This window comes from Rhincodon typus, chromosome 28, assembly GCF_021869965.1.
Source record: "Rhincodon typus isolate 14 chromosome 28, sRhiTyp1.1, whole genome shotgun sequence".
Taxonomy (NCBI): domain Eukaryota; kingdom Metazoa; phylum Chordata; class Chondrichthyes; order Orectolobiformes; family Rhincodontidae; genus Rhincodon; species Rhincodon typus.
Window position 1 is genome coordinate 27,804,171 of NC_063359.1, and position 21,453 is coordinate 27,825,623.

Here is a 21,453-nt window from a genome sequence, read left to right on the forward strand (position 1 = left end):
TCTGTAAACTTCCTGCCCAACCCAACCCACTGCCTGAAGCAGCTCCCGGGACATTGTTCTAGTTGTGTCAAGCACAGTACTAACAGCACAACATCAGCAGTTTTTGGCACTCCACTGTGGTAAGAGATCTTAAATTAAATACGAGGTGGAGTGGCAGAGATATTTTCAGTGCACCCTGTGGGAACTTTTGTTCTAAAGTTGCTCTGACAACAAAATTCTGCCTCCCAATTCTTTTATTTATTAATAATCATTATGTTACAAAAATTGCAATTATCCCAACAACTAACAATAAGGATCAAAAATCAGTCAATTTTGATAGATGAAACATATTATTTATAACTTCTCGCTGGAACTTACAATTACTCTTGCAGTGATAAGGTGCAGTCAGGCACGCCTATCCACACAAGTTCCAACATGCGTGGAGTCTCAGACTTTTTCTGAAACCTGCTTCCAACTCTGTGACAGAATCTTGAACCTCAGCGTCAGTCACAGCAGACCTATACATTGATATTGCACACTCCAGAGCAAAATGTTTCACCAAGATAGTGCTCAGAATATGGGCTGTAAGTCTTGATGCTCAATCAATTCTCCACTGGAATAGCTCAGTGCCAACATTTTGAAAAACACCTTGCGTCACATTCTCAACCATAAAGGTGAGATGTCAACTCAGCACAATTAAGACACTGACTGGGGTAACCCTGGAATATTTGAATTCATTTAGCATCTCTTTACTTCACAGAGAACTCAATTTTAAGTCACATTGGAGCAGTCTATCTTTTGCTGGTGCCATTTTCCATGAAATCCTGCTCTCTGTAAGTGCCCATCCTGTGACCCTTGTAAATTCTACAGCAAATAACTCTGCCCTTTCTCTTTAAATTCAATTAGCAGTAAGCTGACTAGCAAATTGGCAACCATTTTGAGTTTGCCATTAACAGTGCAATAATCATCACTGACAAGGTAACCACACCTTCTCCATTAAACGCAAACCTTTAATCCCACAAATTAAACACAGTTTATACATTATGCTGTATATTAGAAACCTACACTTGCTGACCATCTTGTTCCTTGCCATTATAAGTTGGTCTACTGTGTAACCATTTCCATTGGTACTTTTGTGGAAGCTTTTGTAACGGACATTTTAACGAGAATTTGGACCCAAAAATATTACTTAAGAAGCCACTTAAGGGAGTCACTCTCACAGAGAAATTGCTAGTGAAACAGGATTGTAATGGCCTAAGCAATCACTCCAACTTGTGGATCTGAGAGCCTCCTGGACCACTTTCACCCTCTCACCAACTAGCTTGTTTCATTCAAGGTTCTCAGTTTGAAGAGAACTGGTGAGAAGAATGACAAGGTATTTGATAGAAACATATAAAATTATGAAAGGAATAGATAAGATAGAAACAGGGAGGGTGTTTCCACTGGTGGGTGAAACTAGAACCGGGGGCATAGCCTCAAAATAAGGGGGAGCAGATTTAGGACTGAGTTGAGGAGGAACTTCTTAACCCAAAGGGCTGTGAATCTGTGGACTTCCCTGCCTAGTGAAGCAGCTGAGGCTACCTCGTTAAATGTTCTAAGGCAAAGGTAGATAGATATTTGAACAGCAAAAGGAATTAAGGGATATGGTGAGCAGGAGAGGAAGGTGGAGCTGAGTCCACAAAATGATCAGCCATGATCTTTTTGAATGGTGGAGCAGGCTTGATGGGCCATATGGCCTACTCCTGCTCCTATTTCTTATGTTTGTACTAGTTCAATTCATTGTAATGAAAGGAATCACAAATCTGACAGATAAAATGAATAATTTATGGAGCATACTTTGCCTATATTGTTCATTGTTCTGCCATGATGGTTTACAATGAACATTAGAAGTTGGTATAAATATTATGGGTCAGTTGGGGGGGGGGGTGAGAATTCTTTTAAACAAGGCTTGCATTCATTCACTTTAACTAACCAATTCAGTTTATTGTAATATCTTTGGTCACTTTCATATATTCAATTAATCCAAACATAGAAACATACAACACTGGAAATACAATCTCTCATCAAAGATATCGCATTTGCAAAACAGACAATGGGAAAAGGACCCCATCAATCACCTTACTTTGAAGCATTAACTGGAATAGATTAGACATTAACCAGAATAGATTAGAAACAATAACAGCACAAACTGACTGCATTTGATTAAAGAGAAAAGAGCGCTACATACGCCAACTTAACTTGAAACGTGACATCCAGTAACCCAATGTCAAATGATGGTGACATATTCGAATAGCTGGTACTGACTAGCCTCATACATGTTGTAGTATGCTATTAACCAACACATCCCATGCTGTCTTTAGACACACCATTGGTGATGACATGTTAACATTCCTTTGACAAGCTTAGAGCTCACATTTCCCGAAAGACATTCCTTCAACCACATACCAAAGTTTACCCACTTAGTGCATCTGAAACACCACGACGAGAAGGCAGAATCTGATCCAATCACTGGGGCGGCAATGGACAACATTTACATGATGTAATGCTTTTTAGTGCACAAAGTTTTGCCATTTTCTTGACAATGTCAGGTTCCATTTTAAGTATTTTTTTTAAATCAAAGGAAAATTAATTTTACAGGCTGCCCTTTCTTCAAGATGCACTGTTTCCTTGCAGGATAGTCCCAAAATATAGAAATTGGCTCCTCTAGGATATTGGACAAATCTGCAACATTTTAACTGGCTGATCTAGGATGCATCCTTTAAAAGCAGCTATAGATGTTCGTTTTTCAAAAGCAACCTCATTATTTAACAAGACCAACAGAAAGAGGAACTCATCCGAAGCTCTCCTGAACAGCAAGCCATTTGGGAACAATCTTGTGAAGTTCATTAGGTTTGTCTACGAATGTAATATCTTTAGCTTCATTTCTGCCCCTACTACAAGCTTATAATAGAAATCATGACTGAAATATCTTCCCACTTCGACTCTTAAGTGTTTGCTCTCATTTAAATCTCTTGCTTCTTTCCCTTCCTTTTACGTTTGGTAGGTTTCTAACCCACAACCTGCTCTTTTTAATTCACAAAAATATTGATTCTGCATTTATTCTAATACAATGCAGCAGACTGAAGTTATGCACAATTACAATAACAATGAGGGACTGTGAACCTACAGCAGGTAAGCACACAAAAGGGTGCTGGCAAAATTACATAATGGAACAATTTGTGTATTTTTGAATAATGTCACTAATCCACCATTCATATGTCACACTGCCTGTGATGTCAGGATCTGATCAGCAGCAAATTGGTTTGGGAACTAGAAAGACCAAGAAGCTAAAACTGATCAGGATGGTAAAGGAAAGCGAGAGTGGAACGCAGAAGAAACACAGTGATGATGATGATGATGCGGCTTTCAAGAGGTTATTTTGTCCTGTTTTTTTTGAAGAAAGGTAGTAAGGCGGAGGTGCAGAGTTGTCTCTAAGACAGTAAGAAGGGTGTAGGCCTGAAACGTCAGCCTTCCTGCTCCTCTGATGCTCCTTGGCCTGCTGTGTTCATCCAGCTCTACACCATGTTATCAACAATTTGTGAGGCCTTGGGGTTTTTTTTAAAGTTGGAACAATGGAAGCAGCTTGTGTGTGGCCAGCTCTCACAGACCAGGCTTTCTAGTTATTTTTTCAGTTTTCGGTTTAGCTTTAAACAGAAGCTATTGGGTTCTCAAAAGAGTTGGAAGCTTCAGTGAATGTCATTTGGCTGCGATTCTCTGAATTTTCTCTTGATGCTTTTTCCTCCGGGTTTGGAGAACTACATGTGAGAATCTACTTCTGAATTTGCCTTTTTGCCAAGGAGCATGCTACTGTAATAGTTACTGTACCTATTATTCTATTAAGTTTTCCAATAGAGTTAACTTATTCTAAATTCCTCTTCCTTTTGTTTATATTTTTAACTATAGTGTTTAAATAAATTGTGTTTTGCTTAACGTCGAATAGTTTGACCAGTTGCATCGCATCTGGAACACGGCACTTCACATCTATCTTTAAAATAAGAAAAAGTTAGGGTCTAGGCTGCCTTATTAAAATATTTTGAGAGGGTCTAATCTGATCCATAACAACAAGGAAGAAAATCACTCCAAAAGCCAACAAGCATTATAGAGTCCCACAGCAGAAAGGAGAAATATAACAGTTCAACTTATTTTCATGAGTTTTCTACAATGCATTCGCTCCAAAGACAACATGCAAATAGGAAATATAGGAAAGCACACACTAAAAGTTTGTCATGTGAAAAAAGTCTGATCACAAAATGAAAACAATAGCAAGATATTTTTTTTAAAAAAAAGGAAATACAGAAGATTACCCATCCTACAAAATGTAAGCCATAACAAAATCAAAGAATAGCACATAATGGAAAGTACACAGACGATAGCTCAGGACAGAGGAGATGGAACTCTATCCAGTGAGTCATGAGCTGCAAGCTCAGCCTCAAATTGCACTTGGACAATATTGTAACGTTCCACTGAATTCCAGTCACTCCCACTTCTGGTGTTTGGGGTTTACAATGACTGGGCCCACGATACAAGGACCAGCAACCCAGACAGCAAGGGCAATGTTCTCTCTTACTTCTGATTTTTCCCTGCGACAGGCTTCTTGCACTGCACACTCTTTAAAATAGGCACGCAGACAAGCATACATTCATCTTAAAGGGCACATTGATCAACATTCACATTCTAGCACAATCAATTGGAAAATGGAACTTAAGTCCAATAAACTAGTCTCACTACGAAGAGATTGAACCCTAACTACCCTCTGAAACAAGCATGGCAACTTACTATGTAAAATCAGACTTCTCCATGTCAAAAGAGAACGGAAACCATAAAAAATCTAGTGTTGACTTAGGTGCCAGATGTGTCAAAGGCTAAGGTTGCTCAGAAGTCAAGACATTGAGGTAATATTTGGCTGAGTGTGGCATCAAAGAGTGCAGGTAAAACAAAATGCAACAGAATTCAGAGAGAGAGTTCTACACTGATGAGGGTTACACCCAATACAAAGGAAGATGGTTGCAGTTGTTGCAGGCCAATCATCACAGCCCAGGACATCAGTGCAGGGCCAGGACCACTCCGCTCTTGACATCATTACAGTCTTGGTTCAAACATGGACATGAATTCCAGAGGTGAGGTGAAAGTGGCTACCTACGAATCAAGGCTGCATTTGACTGAGTGTGGCATCATAGAGTCCTAGCAAAACTGACGTCAGTGAAAATCAGGAGGAAACTCTTTGCTGATTGGAGTCATATACCTGGCACAAAGGAAGATGGTTGGAGGTCAGTCATTTCAGCTCCAGGACATCTCAACCCATGTGACCTGAGAAGTCCTCCTCACTTCTTCCTGGTGGGAGAGGTCATGTGTTTGTAAGGTTCTTTAGAAGGAACCATGGTGAGTAGTTGTGTTGCATCTTATAGATGGTACAGGGAACAACTATGATACATCAGCAGTAGAGGTAGTGAATGTTGAAGGTAGTAATTGGTCAAGCCGGATGCTTTGTCCTAGAAAATGTCAAGCTGCTCAAATCCTGTTACAGGTAAGCTATTCCAGGCAAGTGGAGAGTATTTCCATACACGCCTGACTTGTACCTTGTAGATTATTAACAGGCACTGGGGAGTCAGAAGGTGAATTACCTGCCACAGAATTCTGAACTTCTGTTGGAGCCATAGTATTTAAATGGTGTTGTATTTAAACCAGTTCAGTTTCTAGTCGATTGTAACTCTCAGCATATTGATGGTGGGGGATTCAGTGATGGTAATGCTATTGAACATCAAGAGCAGATGGTTAGATTCTCTCCAGGTGGAGATGGTTATTACCTAGATGCATGAATGTAACTTGCTTCTTATCAGCCCAGGCCAGAATCTTCTCCAGCTCTTGCTACATTTGAGCATGGACTGATTCAGTATCCGAGGAGTCACAAATGGTACTGAATGTTGCGCAGTCATCGCCAAACATCCCCACTTCTGACCTTACAATGGAAAGAATGTCATTGATGAGGCCGCTGAAGTTGGTTGGGCCAAGGACACTTCCCTGAGGAACTCCTGCAGAGATGTCCTGGAACTGAAATGACTGACCTCCAACCATCTTCCTTTGTGCCAGGTATATGACTCCAATCAGCAAAGAGTTTCCTCCTGATTTTCACTGACGTCAGTTTTGCTAGGACTCTATGATGCCACACTCAGTCAAATGCAGCCTTGATTCGTAGGTAGCCACTTTCACCTCACCTCTGGAATTCATGTCCATGTTTGAACCAAGACTGTAATGATGTCAAGAGCGGAGTGGTCCTGGCCCTGCACTGATGTCCTGGGCTGTGATGATTGGCCTGCAACAACTGCAACCATCTTCCTTTGTATTGGGTGTAACCCTCATCAGTGTAGAACTCTCTCTCTGAATTCTGTTGCATTTTGTTTTACCTGCACTCTTTGATGCCACACTCAGCCAAATATTACCTCAATGTCTTGACTTCTGAGCAACCTTAGCATCAATAATATGTAAGATACAGCCTCCCTTGACGTATGTGTTACATTTACTTTAATAGATTTAAATGGTTTAGAAAGGTCTCCCATTGTTACACATGTACAGCATGGAATGTAATACAACCTATCTGTAAAATAGATAGTTATAAACTCATGCCATTATAAGTAGACAGAAGCATGTGGTGTCCCAATAGATCTTGTTACAAATATGTTATATCTTCTTTCTAATTTAGTTTAGTAAAGCATCCTTAAATGTTGATTGCTGTAATCGCTTTGGCATTGTTCCAAGAAGCAAAATAAGGAATCCTACGTCATCTATACAGGCATAAAACTGCTTTATTGCAAAGCAATGAACTTCAAGATTAAAGTTGAGTTCAAGCCATAATTGTTCAAAATCCTTACATAGAATCCCAACAGTGTGGAAACAGGCCCTTCGGCCCAACAAGTCCACACCGACCCACAAAGCATCCCACCCAGACCCATCCCCCTATAACCCACCTATTCTACACATCCCTGTACACTATGGGCAATTTAGCATAGCCAATCCACCTAGCCTGCACATCGTTGGACTGTGGGAGGAAACCAGAGCACCCGGAGGAAACCCACACTGACACGGGGAAAATATGCAAACTCCACATAGACAGTTGCCCAAGGGTGGAATTGAACCCAGGTCCCTGGTGCTGTGAGGCAGCACTGAGCCACCGTGCCATCCATATACTGCAACATTGGTCAGCTTCTGATGTAAGGTGAAGCAACAACTGGGAAACACCAATACACCATGACAGCTGTTTAAAACAGTACACCCAAACATACTATTCAAATTTTCTGTTTTATCCTCCATATTTTGTGTTTTTTTTATTACGAAGGCTGAAGAAAGACTGAAGAAGAGCTAAAACAAAATGCTGCACAAGAATCATTATTTATCACTTACAACAAGCATCAGGTCTTTGTAACAGATTTATATTGATAAAATATAAAAATTTATTCTGATTTTCCATCTTTTAACCCCCATTTGTCCAAATATTCATGGTCTCTGAATACTTTTCCACTTATACCTGGCCAAATGTATCAATATCAGAAAAATACAGTCACGCCAAAATAGTAAAAGACTTGATCACACAATTAGGCAGAAAAATGAAATCTGCTTCACCCTGTTCATTTCTATATTCAATCATTGGACAGCGGCTTCTTGACGTAAGTTAGAAATTTCCTATCTTATGAAATGAACCCACATCTATTCACAAGAGGGCTGAAATGGTATAATCCTTTCATATGCAGCTTCTCAACATCATCCTTCAGAGCTAACAGTCTATTTCTATCTACAGGACAGTACTTTGTCCCAGTAATTTCAGGGACCTCCTCAACCACGGCTCTGTTAGCAATCCGAGCATCATCGAACGCATCCCACAGCATGCTACATGCTACGCGGTTAGCAATAATCCAGCCCTGTATGAAGCAGAGAAGACCATCCACCAGCTTAAGAACAGCAAGGCTGCTGGAGCAGACTGTATCCCACTGAGGCATTGAAGTGCACAAGCAAAGAGCTCCTGCTGCAGCTACGTGCCCTCGGCAGCCTTATTTGGAAAGAGGATGGCATCCCAGGAAGCTCCGAGATGCCACAGTCGTGAGCATTTTCAAGAAAGGGAACAACTCCGACTCTAGTAACTACAGGGGAATCTCCCTGCTGTCGACCATTGGAAAAGTCATTGCCAAGGTCCTCCTGAACTGTTTCCATCCTGTGGCTGAGGAATTCCTCCTACAGTCACAGCGTGGTTTACAGCCATGGAGGGGCACAACAGACATGACTTTTGCCGCACGACAGCTGCAGGAGAAATGCAGAGAAGAGAACGCACTCTTGTACATGGCCTTTTTCAACCTCAAAGGCCTGTGATACTGTCAGTTGAGAAGCATTATGAAGTGTCCTTCTTGGTTTTGGTTGCACCATGAAGATTGGTATGGAAGTGGTGGTAATGATGAATGGCTCCACCACCAACCCATTCCCCATTCAGACCAGTGGTCAAGCAGGGTGGGGCCATCGCCCCCAACACTGTTCTCAATCTACCTCGCTACAATGCTTCACCTCACCACCGACAAGCTCCCCGCTGGTTTTGTGCTAACTTACAAAACCAATGGGAAATTATTCAACCTCCACCCACCTTTAATCCAAAACCAAGATCACCACAACCAGTGTCATCGAGCTGCAGTACGCAGTCGATGCTTGTGTATGTGCAATCTCAGGAGATGTACTCCAGACCATCATCAGCACCTTTACAGAAGCATATGAGAGCAAGACGAAACTCCTCCACCAACCTGGCCTGGCATTGGGGAGTGAACCCCCCAGTCATCAAGGTCCACGGGGAGGCCTTAGAGAACGTTGACCACTTCCAATACCTGTCAGCCAAAGCAGCTATTGATGAAGGGATCCAGCACTGTCTCCAGTGGGCTTGCACAGCTTTGGGCCTCCGGAGGAAAAGAGTGTCCGAGAACAACAACATCAGATCTGAAACCAAGATCATGGTTTACAGAGCTGTGGTGGTTCCCAACCTCCTATATGGCCCTGAGACATGGGCTATCTACAGCAGACACTTCAAGGCGCTGGAGCAGTAGCACCAATGCTGCCTGCCCAAGATCTTGTGGATCCACTGGGAAGAAAGATGCACCAACACCAGCATCCCCGACCAGGCCAACGTCCCAGCACTGAGGTGCTGACCACCCTTGATCGGCTGCAAAGGGCTGAGCACATCGTGTACATGACCGACACCAGACTCCCCAAGCCGATGCTCTACTCCCAGCTTCGAAATGGCAGGCAAGGCCCAGGTGGACAGAGGAAGCGCTTCAGTGATACCCTCAAGGCCTCACTGGTGGACCACCCAAAGTGGAGGAGGAGCATCCAGGAAGGCGTCGAGCATCTCAAGCCTTGCCATTGAGAAGAAGAAGAAGCCTGGCACAAACAGCAAAAGGAGCGCACTGCCACATCAACGCCCCACACACCCTTCCCATGATCACCTTCTGCCCCAAGTGTAACAGAGCCTGCAGTAGAAATATCAGTCTGTACAGCCACACATTGGCTCACCCTGAGAGTGGAGGAGAGTGCGAGGGACCCCCAATGATGATGACTAACTTCCTTTACAGACAACGTAGAAGGTTCTTTTGAGTCATTTATGATCAATCTACAAAATGGCATTAATTTTTTCTATGGGTGCATGGTGAGAATGTCAAAGGTAAAATCAAACATACCCTACCTTGTCAAGCATTTGACAATCCATATAGCCCATATAAATGGTAAAGTTTTGTTGATGTTGCAGAATACACAATATTTTCCAAAATGACACAGTACAAGTTGAGAAAATCCCAAAATGACTTGCATGAAACCACAACCCTTTGATTAATGAAAACATGTCACACGATAATATATTGCCTCTTGAAACATGTTCAATTGTTCCAATGTGTCAATGCCACAGTTGTAAAAGTAAGAATTCCAAATGAAAGACAAAAATTAATAGAATGTAAACATTTGTAGTGAATAATGCATTAATAGGGGAAGTAGTTTCAATATAATAAAGTTTAAAATTTTTGCTAGAACTCCCAGTTCACGGAAAGGAATATTAATATACTCGTTCCCTTATAAGATCAATTCCTTATCAGACAGTTAATCTATCTGGAATTTAAAAATTAACAACCAGTCTTCTATTTGTATTTCAATTGGAATTCTTTCACAAATAAAATACTTTTGAAGCTTTTGTACATTACTAAAGCTACTGCTTATGACTAAAAGAAGACATTCTCAATGATCAAATTCTCTTGATACTTCAGAATTACCCTTTCAACCAAAAATAACCTTTGAATCTTTCTGCCTTTGGTAAAAGGCTATGCCAAATTCTTTTCCCTCCCTTTCCAGACACATGGCTCACACAATGTTTGCAGAGCTTCAGGATTTCTTCCCCTCTTGACAGGATGTTCTCAGCTGGCTGTTCTCTTCTCTTCTGCCCATGTGACATTGCAGTGGATGAGTTGGAATACATACCAGGAAGGACAAGCTCACCGGCAAGAATGCCGATACTCTTATGATGACTCCAGCATCCACCACCTCTGCTCACTCATACGGAATTCCACTCGTGCAATGTTAGCACTTGAGAGTTCAATTACATGTTCATCACATGCATTGACAAAGACCTTGGCCTTGACAATATCCTCCACCTTGGTCTCCAACCCAAATTGCAATCACTGTTAGCTCTGAACTCAACTTCTCTCAAGCCTACTTGGTGACCTTTGGACTGTGTCCTCTGTAAACTCTAAACTATCTGATGCTCCTTTGCCATCATCGTCTCCCATGTCAAGTTCCACTTACCTTTCATTTTCACCAAAATTCATCTACATTTTTGTTCTACATTTCCTCTGTGTACTTGTCCTGAGACATTCTCCCGTGTAGCATTGCTGGAGCTTGGCATTCAGGCATGAGCAAGGAAAGATGTGAATGTATTGGAGAGAGGCCAGAAGTGATTTGTAAGAGTGGTTCCAAAAACTTCAGAGATGAGGATAGATCGAAGAAGTTGGGAATGTTCTCCTTGGAGAGCAGAAGGCTGACAGGAGATTCGATAGATGTTTTCAAAATCTCTCAAAAGACTAGCTATGGTAAGCTATTCCTGCTTGGAAAAGGATGCTGGAACTTTAAATTATAAACAGAAGTTGTTGGAGAAATTCAGCAGGTCTGACAGCATATGTGCAGAGGAAGGAGAGGTAATGTTTTGGGTCCAGTGACCTTTCTTCAGAACTCAAAACATGAGAGGGCATCGATTTAAATGACATGCAAAAGAAGTAAGTAAGGGTGATGTGTGAAAGAGTAGTTACTGTAAGACATGCACTTCCTGGAAGAGTGGTGGAGGCATGTGGAATTGAGGCATTCCAAGAGGGCACTGGATAATTATTTACAGAGAAATAACGTGAAAGGGTATGGGGGAAAAAGCAGAACATTGGCAATGATGCTTGTCTGAAGAGGTGGGGAAGACACGATGGACTGAATGGCCTAGTCTGTGCTATAAAACTTCTGAGAATCTGAGTATCCTCTAACTGGGGCCTCCTCATCTCACCCCTTCCATTACTTCACCTGAGATTGCAGGCCTTTCCCAATTTCAAGGTCTGATTCCTTACAACTTCTCCTTAGGACCTCTGTTTCCTACTTCTAAAAGCCTGCTCAAAGTGCATCACTTGGGTTAGTTTTTGATCTCTTCTCCCTATCCTGTCGTAGAGCTTCAGATAGCAGCTTCTTTCCGATTCCAGGACACTGCTCCAAGTTTAAAGGTGGTTTATAAATGAAACTTGTTTTTGCTTCAGAGCTACCACCCAATTTCATAGGCTAACTATTTCCGCCCTGTAATCCAAAGTTGTTTTGGCAATGGGTGGTTGTCGTTGCCGTGTAATATAGAAAGTGTTCAGAGCAAGTAGCTGCATGTATCAGGTGGTGAGGACTGGCATATATGGATTAGCACTTTGAGGAGCATTCACTTCTGTTGCCACTGCGGTGCTACCTCCGAATCCTCCTATTAATTCAGCTAAATAATGCCATGGGTCAGATTTTCCCATCATTAATTAGAGGCAGGAAGGCTAAATGAAAGGTACTGCTGCCCTGTGTGCCGGATAGCTGCCTCCATTCCCAGTTCTACGTGCATTGGTGAAAACAGAGTTTAAGGGGTAAGGTAGGCTAAGAAAGTGAAATTGCCCACCTGGCTAAGTCGTCATGTTGAGGTCATTCAGAAGCTACAAAAAGGTCACTTTCTGAGACTTTCATCCATGCGGGCAGCTGTCAGGAGTCAGAGAAGTTGACCAGCTCCATCCTGCTGGGTACTAGGAGCCCCAGCGCTGAAATAGTTTTATTTGATGGGAAAAAGTGCACATTTGGACAAAAGCATTCTACTGAGCAGCAAGTGAATGTTAAGAACCAATCTCCTGCAACTGAACGCCAGGTTCCAGCTCTTAATCTGCTCAGAGAGATTAAGATCCACTCACTTTTTAAAGAACAATTTGAGCCCAGGGTATCTTCCCAGTGCGTTCTCCTTCCCCTCACCAGCCACTAATTAGGTGGCGAAGCAGTCGTCAAGATCTGAGCCCCATAAAAGCCCATGTTCCAGCAGAGAAGTAACAGAGCTGGGAAGGTGAGCTAGAATTGTTCCTCCCTTTGATTCCTGCCACCAACCAGAAAATCTGGCTTCACGCCTTGTTCTTTTCGCTTCTAGCACTATGTAATTTTGTATTAATTGCTTGTGATAGACTTTTCAATGATGGCCCTCGCAAGAAACAAGCAGCTTTTCTCTTCCCCTTTTTGTTAACTTTCCCAAAATCATTTCTGTACAGGAGCCATCCTCAGAATATTGGCACCTTCCCCAGCTAATGGACTGCTGTTTACGCGTGTCCACCTAAGTCAGCAAAGGGGAAAATATAGCCCTTGTATATTATATGAAAGGTTAAGCTCAATTCACGCAATGTCTACAATCACTACAATTTATAGCACTATATGATGCTGCAGCACTGAACCTACTAAATCAAAAACCTTTCAGTGGTTTGCTACTTAAACTAACGCCTTAGCTTACATTTTATTCTGTTTTCATATCTGTAACTTTAGTTATTTGTGTTTGGAACTTTATAAATAATCACACAATTGCTTGCAACAAATATTATGACGATTCTTGTGTCAAATATTATTTTTTAATTTATTGGCTGAACATAGGCATCAGAATTTTGAAAGATGACAGTTTTAACTGAAACAAGAAAACTGAAACTATAAAAAAGCTGACAATTTGCATTACGAATCCACATTCCTCTTCACTGGGGTGGAGATGCAGTATCTATGAAGACCCCATCACACAGAGTAACTTTTTGAACTGGGTGTACTTTGTCACTATTCCAATACTTGTTGAATTCAAGAAAACCTGTCTGGTTAATTCTTTTATGTATATCTGCAAACTATTATGCATACACCAAAGCTGGCAATGTATCTTTTTTAAGTTCAAAATCTGTGTTACAGTCGAACAAGAAGAGGAAGAAGAGGAGAACCAATCCACACCTCCTCACTTGGTCATTACACAACACGGGAAGGGTACAAGACTGAATTCTGAGAACAAGGGCATCATACAAATTCTGCTCCCCAAATTGTGACTTCCTTTGCTACATCCCACCAATTATTAACTGCCATTATTAGCAATATCTTCCAACTGACCTCTGAAAACAGCTCAACTTACAATCAATGCAAATGGTTGATGTCATATCAACAGTTTATATGAAAATCCATGAGTTTGCATAAGGTTGACTAGGATGCAAAATATATTGCACTGTGACTGCCCTGCAGCTCATAATATATTGTGTGTTTTTCATGACATCTCATCAACTGTTCAGATCTAGGACTGAATTTACTAGCGACACTAGCAAAGACCAAATGTTTAATATTTTGATCTAAGAATCATATTTACACGTGATATCTAGACTTGCAAATTCATACAATTTATTTTATTATTTCACAGCCATAAAACCAATGGAAAATTGTTCATGCAATTCTTCCATTTTGCATGAAATTAATTGGATACAATTATGCAATAAAGAGCAATCTTTCAGGAAAATAAACTTCTCCATGCTTTTTACTCAATTATCATTCTTGGTTGCAGTGAAATCTCTTGACTTACCAGCTCCACAGAACCATAGTGCTTCCTGCTGAATTCCCCACGCCGGCAGCCCAGATCTTCAGAGGCAGAGCTGGAAGAGAAACACTTCATCAGAGAACATATCCAATGCCACCAGGCCTGTCATGCAAAATTGCTCATTGCCAGCTGGTATAGCTCAAGCAGTTCACTCATGCCATGGCCTCTGAAGCACAAACAATGAGACTTTCCTGCAAACAGCATCAGTTGCTGCATATTGCTGCATAATTAATCCCCAAGAAAGGACAAATCTGGATTGTGTGAGGCTTTAGATGTAAACCAGTGGTTCAATTAAATATTATGTCGTTAATGGATCGATAACGGTTTTGAGGATTCTGCTCAATAGTGATTTCATTTGAGAATCTTATCTTGGGAAATGGGGCCCTGCAGTAAGCATGGTTTGGCTGATGTGTACATAACCCAGTTTAGCCAATTTGTTTCTTATCCTGTTTTGTTTAATTAACTTCCAGAAAGGTGAGTCTATTCATTTTCCAAAAGCTTCTGGAAGGAACAGCCAATTGTGGTCCATTCCTTAGGTTCTACAAGACATCGTCTCCTATGTAAATGCCTAACAACATACGTCGGACAGACTTAAAAAGATTGAATACTTGATAATTAACAGTCACTTGTTTCTTCCCCTCCATTGTTAACAAATATTTGTATTTGAATTAAATTATTCATTTCTCCCCACCTTTTTAATTTGTTGCTTTTAAAAGTTTGAATTGCATCCAAAAATACAGGCCACATTTTGCACTGGCACTTCAATAACTCTCTGAGCTTGATAACATTTCATCAGTGTTGCAAATGTTAACTACTATGCTGCTGATTAAGACGCATTGGACAACTGGACTGATGGCTTGTCAGACAGGCCCACTCACAGACACATTAAAAGTGGCCACTTGGCAATAAAAATGTCAACAAACCTGAATGTGTTCAGCAGAAGCAGCCTCCCCCCCAAGTGTTTGCAATTACAGTCTCCTGCAACACTGAGGTGAACTGTGAAGGTTAATGACATCTGCACAATGACAGCCAACAAACAAAAGGAATTTTATATGAAGATCTTGTGTTTCTTGAGTTGGATGAGAAATCAGGAGATTCATGCTCTGCAGTTTTTCTTTATCATTAAAGGTACAATTCTGAGTAAATCTGTGGTAAATTCAGGCCTGGTTTAAAAAGGAAATCCCAGGTTGTATCAGCAGAAATAGACAGATGCTACAAAAAGATCGCTAGTACGATAAGGTATCTTCCTTCATCTGCCAAGGAAAAACCCACTTCTGCTGTGTTCCTAAAACCTTCTGTGGCTGCTGGAATGATGCCCTTTCCTGCAGGATGCTATGACAAGGCCAATGCTTCACTAAGAGAGGGATCAATGCAGAAATGCTCATTTGTTCCACCAGTATCTCGGCAGGGAGAATAACAGTGGTGGAACAAAGAGAATTTTTTCCAACTATGTAAGCAAGGGCAATGAATGATATCAAAAGCGAGTATAAGGCTTTGAACATTTTGAGGGAGGGAGAAGTGGCTGAAACAACTGCTCATAACTATAACTGTCAATCTTGTCTGAACAATTCTAATTAAGTAAACATAAAACATTTGAAAGCAGCTGGAAAAACACTTCTTATTTGGCAATTACATTTGAACTACATTCAAAGTGGCATCAGCTTCACATCTACAACACTATTTAAGCTGTAAACATAGCTATCAAACAGAGTTTTTTGACTCTTGCATTCTTCCCTTATCTCTCCTCTCCTGAAAGCACTGATTTATACAGAGTATTGTTCAATAGGTTCCAACAGTGCTCCAATTTGCTAGGAGGGAATCAAAGTCATCCCGCTCTTCAATAAACAATCACGCATATACCTTCAGTAAATATCAGTGCATATCCTTCCAGCAGAGGTCACTGACTGGGAAGCAGTAGGAAACCTGCTTGGCCAGCATTTCCCACTACCAACCCAGAGAGGCAGCAGCTCACACGGCATGAGCAGACATCAAACCCTAGACCCTCCTGACCTGTATAGCTTAGTTGTATCTCACTGTAATTATGCTCTGACCCATCAAGGGAGCTCAATTCCAGCTTAGTTTCAAAAACAAGGACTCTGTTTTTCAATTAAGCATGCCTGACAAGAAAAACATATTTGAATCTTATACAGCTAGGTATTAGACAATACTCCCATGTGATTTTAAAAAATATCAAACATCAAGTGATTTAAATAGTTTCCACCAACAGTCACATCTTTAACAGTAACTTACATCTGCATTATACATGAATGAGCCTGGAAATAGATATGGTAAATAACAATCGCTAAACCTTTCACAAGCATTATTTTAGTAATCTCTTACTGTTGTACTGTTAAACATTATGTTAATAAAATTGCATCTTGTGAATTATTTCACAAAATCTGTCTAATCATCAAATGGATCCAGTCCAGTCAAAAAGCAAGGTTATCTAATAAAGAGATTTGTAACATAAATGTCTATAGGACTCTATCAAGTTCACGTTCAAAGAGAAAACAAAATCCTCCCTTCCTTTATTGTAACGCATGTTAGATATTACAAAGCCACCGTTTAGTATGCAAATATGGTACAATTAGGTTGTACAAAGGCATAATGCTGAATAATAGCCCTAATCAAATTACTTAGTGATTATTATTACTGATCGTTAAGAAATTTACAGGTGGTAGGAATGACATGAAACATTCCCAGGACAGGCAAATTCTGAATAATGCGGAGTGAAAGTTATGATTATATCCGCACTGTTAAAAAGAAACCTCAAAACAAACTGTCCGTGTTTGGTGTTGGTGTCTATTGCACATACTGTACATCCGCACTGGAGAGAAATAAAACCATGTAATTCACCAACCAAGCAAGTTAGTTCATTGATGTAGTGTAGTAGCATTCAGCCCTCCAGTACACTACGCCCACTTCTGTTGTGGGCCTGCCTTTTAATAATAAAACACCTGTCAGCCATCAGATAATAAATATTTGTCTTTGATCGCTTGAAATAACACGGCATTTCTCTTAACCCTATAACAACAAAAGTTTCGCGTTTGAAAGGGGACAAGAAGAAATGGTGGAAAAAGTGCAGAATTCTCGCTTCCTCCTCAGCGCAGAGGGCTTGTATTTTTCTCTCCTATGTAATAGTAACAAAGTAGCAGACAGCATTTTGACAATACCTTCCGATCGTCTGCCTTGGCACCTCGAGCAACATTCGGGAACCGCAAACCTGATTCAACATGTTAAGGCGATATGTGGCGAGGCGCCCGCTTATTCCCAAACAGGCAGAATGAAAGCAGAGATTAAAAATAATATTGAAATCTGTTTTACCGTTGTGTGAGACTCAGCAGTTTAGTGGAAGCTGTATCCGCACTGCTCATATCCATGCATGCGTTTCTCGATCAACACAACTAATCAACGAAACTGGACATTTCATCTGCTGCAGTTTTAAATGGAGAAAAATGTAACTTCACGTTCAATTCTGCAGACTTATTTTTCAGTGAGAAATCCCCCCACTGCGGGTGTTGGAAGAGTGTATGTTTCCAGCACCGCACGGCAGAAGCAATGAAATGCCCAGAAGAATGAAACAACATAAAAAGAGGCGACGCATTAGCAAACGTGAGCCGCCCCAGTTCAAATAATAGCAGAGTAATGAGAGCTGACAAAACGTGGCTCACATCTTAAATAGTGAATGTAGACTGTGTGCTTCAGCACTTCATTCTCAACACATAACAGACACACACCCCTTTACGAAGTGTCAACACTCTTCCCCACCCCTCCAGCCACACTGCAGCCTGAAGTACCACCCAGAAACGGCCCTTTTGTAGTTTCTATCCCCTCAGCACTGCCTTGGGAAACATAAAGGGATTCAGGTGGAAGGACTACAACTACCGGCGGGCTCCGCGTCCCAGTGTCCAACCCGCCGCCTCCACCGATTGGCGGAGCTCCCACAGTATCCATTCCAGAGCGTTGCGCTGGTTACATTTTGATTGACAGGTGTTAGAGAGATACCTGCACATTTGGCACTCAGGATGCCGCAAAATGGTCCGGGCTTTTCGCTGTGTTTCGGTCAAAATAATTCTCAAACATTCACATTCGTTCATTTCATTTCAATGCTCAACGACCACCACCATCCCTCCCCACCTCCCCCCCGCAAGATCTACGTCCAACACCATTTAATCCACGTTTCCCAACTGACAAAAAGTGTTGGGGGAATACTGCATTAGATATTTGCCACACTAGCCTGCGTTGTATTTTGTGTTGCAGCTCAGAGTGTTAAGAAAAGCCATGAAGGGGCTTTTGGCAGGATTGGCTCAGTCCAGGAACCACACTACGCAACCCCTGCTTTCAGATCCATGATTAATATTATCCAGGCAGTCTGGAACACCATTCTAAAGTTATAATTATACAAATCTACCGAGTTAACCAATAGCTAAGGGCTGCTCATCTGCAGAAATAAGGTGACGTGGACAAAACAAATTAACAGCAGACTACTTTTCAATATTCACAAAATTGAACAGGAGTGCTTTCGGCATCACAGCTGTACTTACTGATACAGCAGTGCACTGCTGAGAGTGTCATATTGACAATGATACATTAATGTTTGTCTGGTCAGAGGGACACATTGATCCCACTGAACTACCTAAGGAAGACGGAGATTCTAATCGGATCCCTCAACCAACATCAATATAAATGATCTTTTCACTTACTGCTGTTTCTGAGATACAACTTTTACAAATTAGGTGCCATGTTTCAATTTCAAAAGCATTTCATTGGCTGTGAAACATGTTGAAATGTCCTGAGGTGATGACTGGTGCTATATAAATGCAAATTCTTTGATTCATTTTTCTTTATTCTACAATAAATGATGTCAAATGCAGAGATGAAGACCTCTGTACTAGAAGTACTTGCTTCCCTAGTCAAGTTGTTCTTGTCCTACTATAAAACTGTCTTAGAATCATAGAGAGATACAGCACGGGACCTCATATCTGTGCTAGCTCTTCAAAGGCATATCCAATTAATCCCACTCTCCTGCTCTTTCAGCAAAGCATTATAAATGGTTTTACTTCCAAGAATTTATCAATTTCTCTATTGAAAGATATTGTTGAACCTGCTTGTATTACCATTTCGGGCAGTGTATTCCAAACCACTATAACTTGCTGTGTAAAAACTGTTTCTCATGTTACCTCTGGTTTTATTGCCAAAAACCTTGAATCTGCATCTTCTGGTTACCAACCCTTCTGTCACAGGAAATGATCCTCCATTTATCCAATCACCTTTAATGATTTATATCCATACAGCTATTCCAGTACTCATGTTAAAATTACACCATAGACCTCATATTGCCTCTCTTCATTCTTCCGAGCAAAATGTAGAAATTCACACTTTTTAATGTCAAATTTCATTCATCTGTCATTTTACCAAGCCATTTTTGTTCTCCTGAAGCCTGTCTTTATCATTCTCATTGTTTACTGCATGTCAAAGTTCCATATCATTTGTAAACTTTCAAGTGATGTTTTGCGTACCTAAATCTAGATCATCAATGAGTATGAAAAAAGCCAGTGTCCTTGTACAAATCCCCAGGAACACAAGTGGATCATCCCTCCAGACTGAAAATCAGCTTTTACCACTACAGTCTGTGTTTTGTCTCTGAGCCTATTTTGTGATCATGTTGCCATGCCCTTAGATCATGTTTTAATTTTGTTAATAAGTCCATTACATGATTCTTCATCAAATGCCTTTAGAAACTGTGTATAGACAACATCAGCTACACTATACTATTTTTACCAAACTATTCCATTACTTCATCAAAGAGCTCAATCAAGTTAATCATATAAGATTTGCCTTAAACAAATCTGTGCTGGCTTCCTTTTATTAACCCCGACTTTCCCAAACACCAATTAATTTTGAATCAGAGATAGTAGGAACTGCAGATGCTGGAGAATCCGAGACAACAAGGTGCAGGGCTGGATGAACACAGCAGGCCAAGCAGCATCATAGGAGCAGAAAGGCTGACGTTTCGGGCCTAGACCCTTCATCAGAAAAGGGGGAGGAGAAGGGGGTTCTGAAATAAATAGGGAGAGAGTGGGAGGCGGGTAGAAGATGGATAGAGGAGAGGATAGGTGGTGAGGAAACAAACAGGTCGAAGAGGCGGGGATGGGGCCAGTAAAGGTGAGTGTAGGTGGGGAGTTAGGGAGGGGATAGGTCAGTCCAGGGAGGACGGACAGGTCAAGGGGGCGGGATGAGGTTAGTCGGTAGGAGATGGAGGTGCGGCTTGAGGTGGGAGGAGGGGATAGGTGGGAGGAAGAACAGGTTAGGGAGGTGGGGACGAGCTGGACTGGTTTTGGGATGCGGTGGGGGAGGGGAGATTTTGAAACTTGTGAAATAAACAACTGCACCTCCCAGTCGCGAACCATTTCAACTCCCCCTCCCATTCCTCAGACGACATGTCCATCCTGGGCCTCCTGCAGTGCCACAACGATGCCATCCGAAGGTTGCAGGAACAGCAACTCATATTCCGCTTGGGAACCCTGCAGCCCAATGGTATCAATGTGGATTTCACAAGTTTCAAGTTTTCCTTTTATCTACTTTTGTTTGATCTATTATCACTACTACCTCATACTTTATTGAGCATCATCCTCTTCTATAGTGATGAGAGGTGCAAAGTATGCATTTAGTGCCTCAGTCATGCCTTGGACCTATGCGTGGTGGCTCAGTGGTTAGCAGTGCTGCCTTATAATGCCAGGGACCTGGGTTCAGTTCCACCCTTGGGCAATTGTCTGTGTGGAGTTTGCATGTTCTCCTGTGTCTGTATGCATTTCCTTTGGGTGCTCCCACTTCCTCCCACTGTCTAAAGATGTGCAGGTTAGGTAGATTGGCAATACTAAGGTGTCCGGGGATGTGCAGGCTAGATGGATTAGCCATAGGAATTGGGTGGGATGCTCTTTAGAGGGTCAGGCCAGGCCTGCTTTTACCTACAGGGATTCTATGAGATCTTCGTTTTGGTCCACCATTTCTTTGACTAACCTTTTGTTATTTCCATGTTTACAACAAACGTTTGGGTTCCTTTCCCTGCTAGCCACAGATCTATTCTTGTATAAAGCGAAGTGCTGCGAACATGCAGATCTGAAATAAAAATAGCAAGTGCTAGAGAAACCCAGTAGGTCTGGCAGTGTCTGTGGTGAGAGAAATGCAGTTAACCTTTTAAGTCCAATCCAACTCCAGAGTTCTGAATAAGAAGAGTCAAATAGGATTCAAACATAACCCCTGTTTTTCTCTCTCTGAAAACCTAT

The 21,453-nt window shown here is 41.4% G+C and overlaps 1 protein-coding gene across 1 annotated transcript in view; it reads right to left on the minus strand.

Moving 5' to 3' along the window:
• The window catches only part of garnl3 (GTPase activating Rap/RanGAP domain like 3), a 325,572-nt gene extending 307,719 nt beyond the window's left edge, over nucleotides 1-17,853 (minus strand). Inside the window, exons 1-2 of the mRNA XM_048613382.1 lie at nucleotides 17,492-17,853; nucleotides 14,153-14,222 (exon numbers count right to left, since the gene is read on the minus strand). Coding sequence (XP_048469339.1) covers nucleotides 14,153-14,222; nucleotides 17,492-17,547 — 126 coding nt within the window. The 5' untranslated portion in view covers nucleotides 17,548-17,853. The remainder of the gene's footprint in view (nucleotides 1-14,152; nucleotides 14,223-17,491) is intronic.
• Between the last annotated feature and the right edge of the window lie 3,600 nt (nucleotides 17,854-21,453).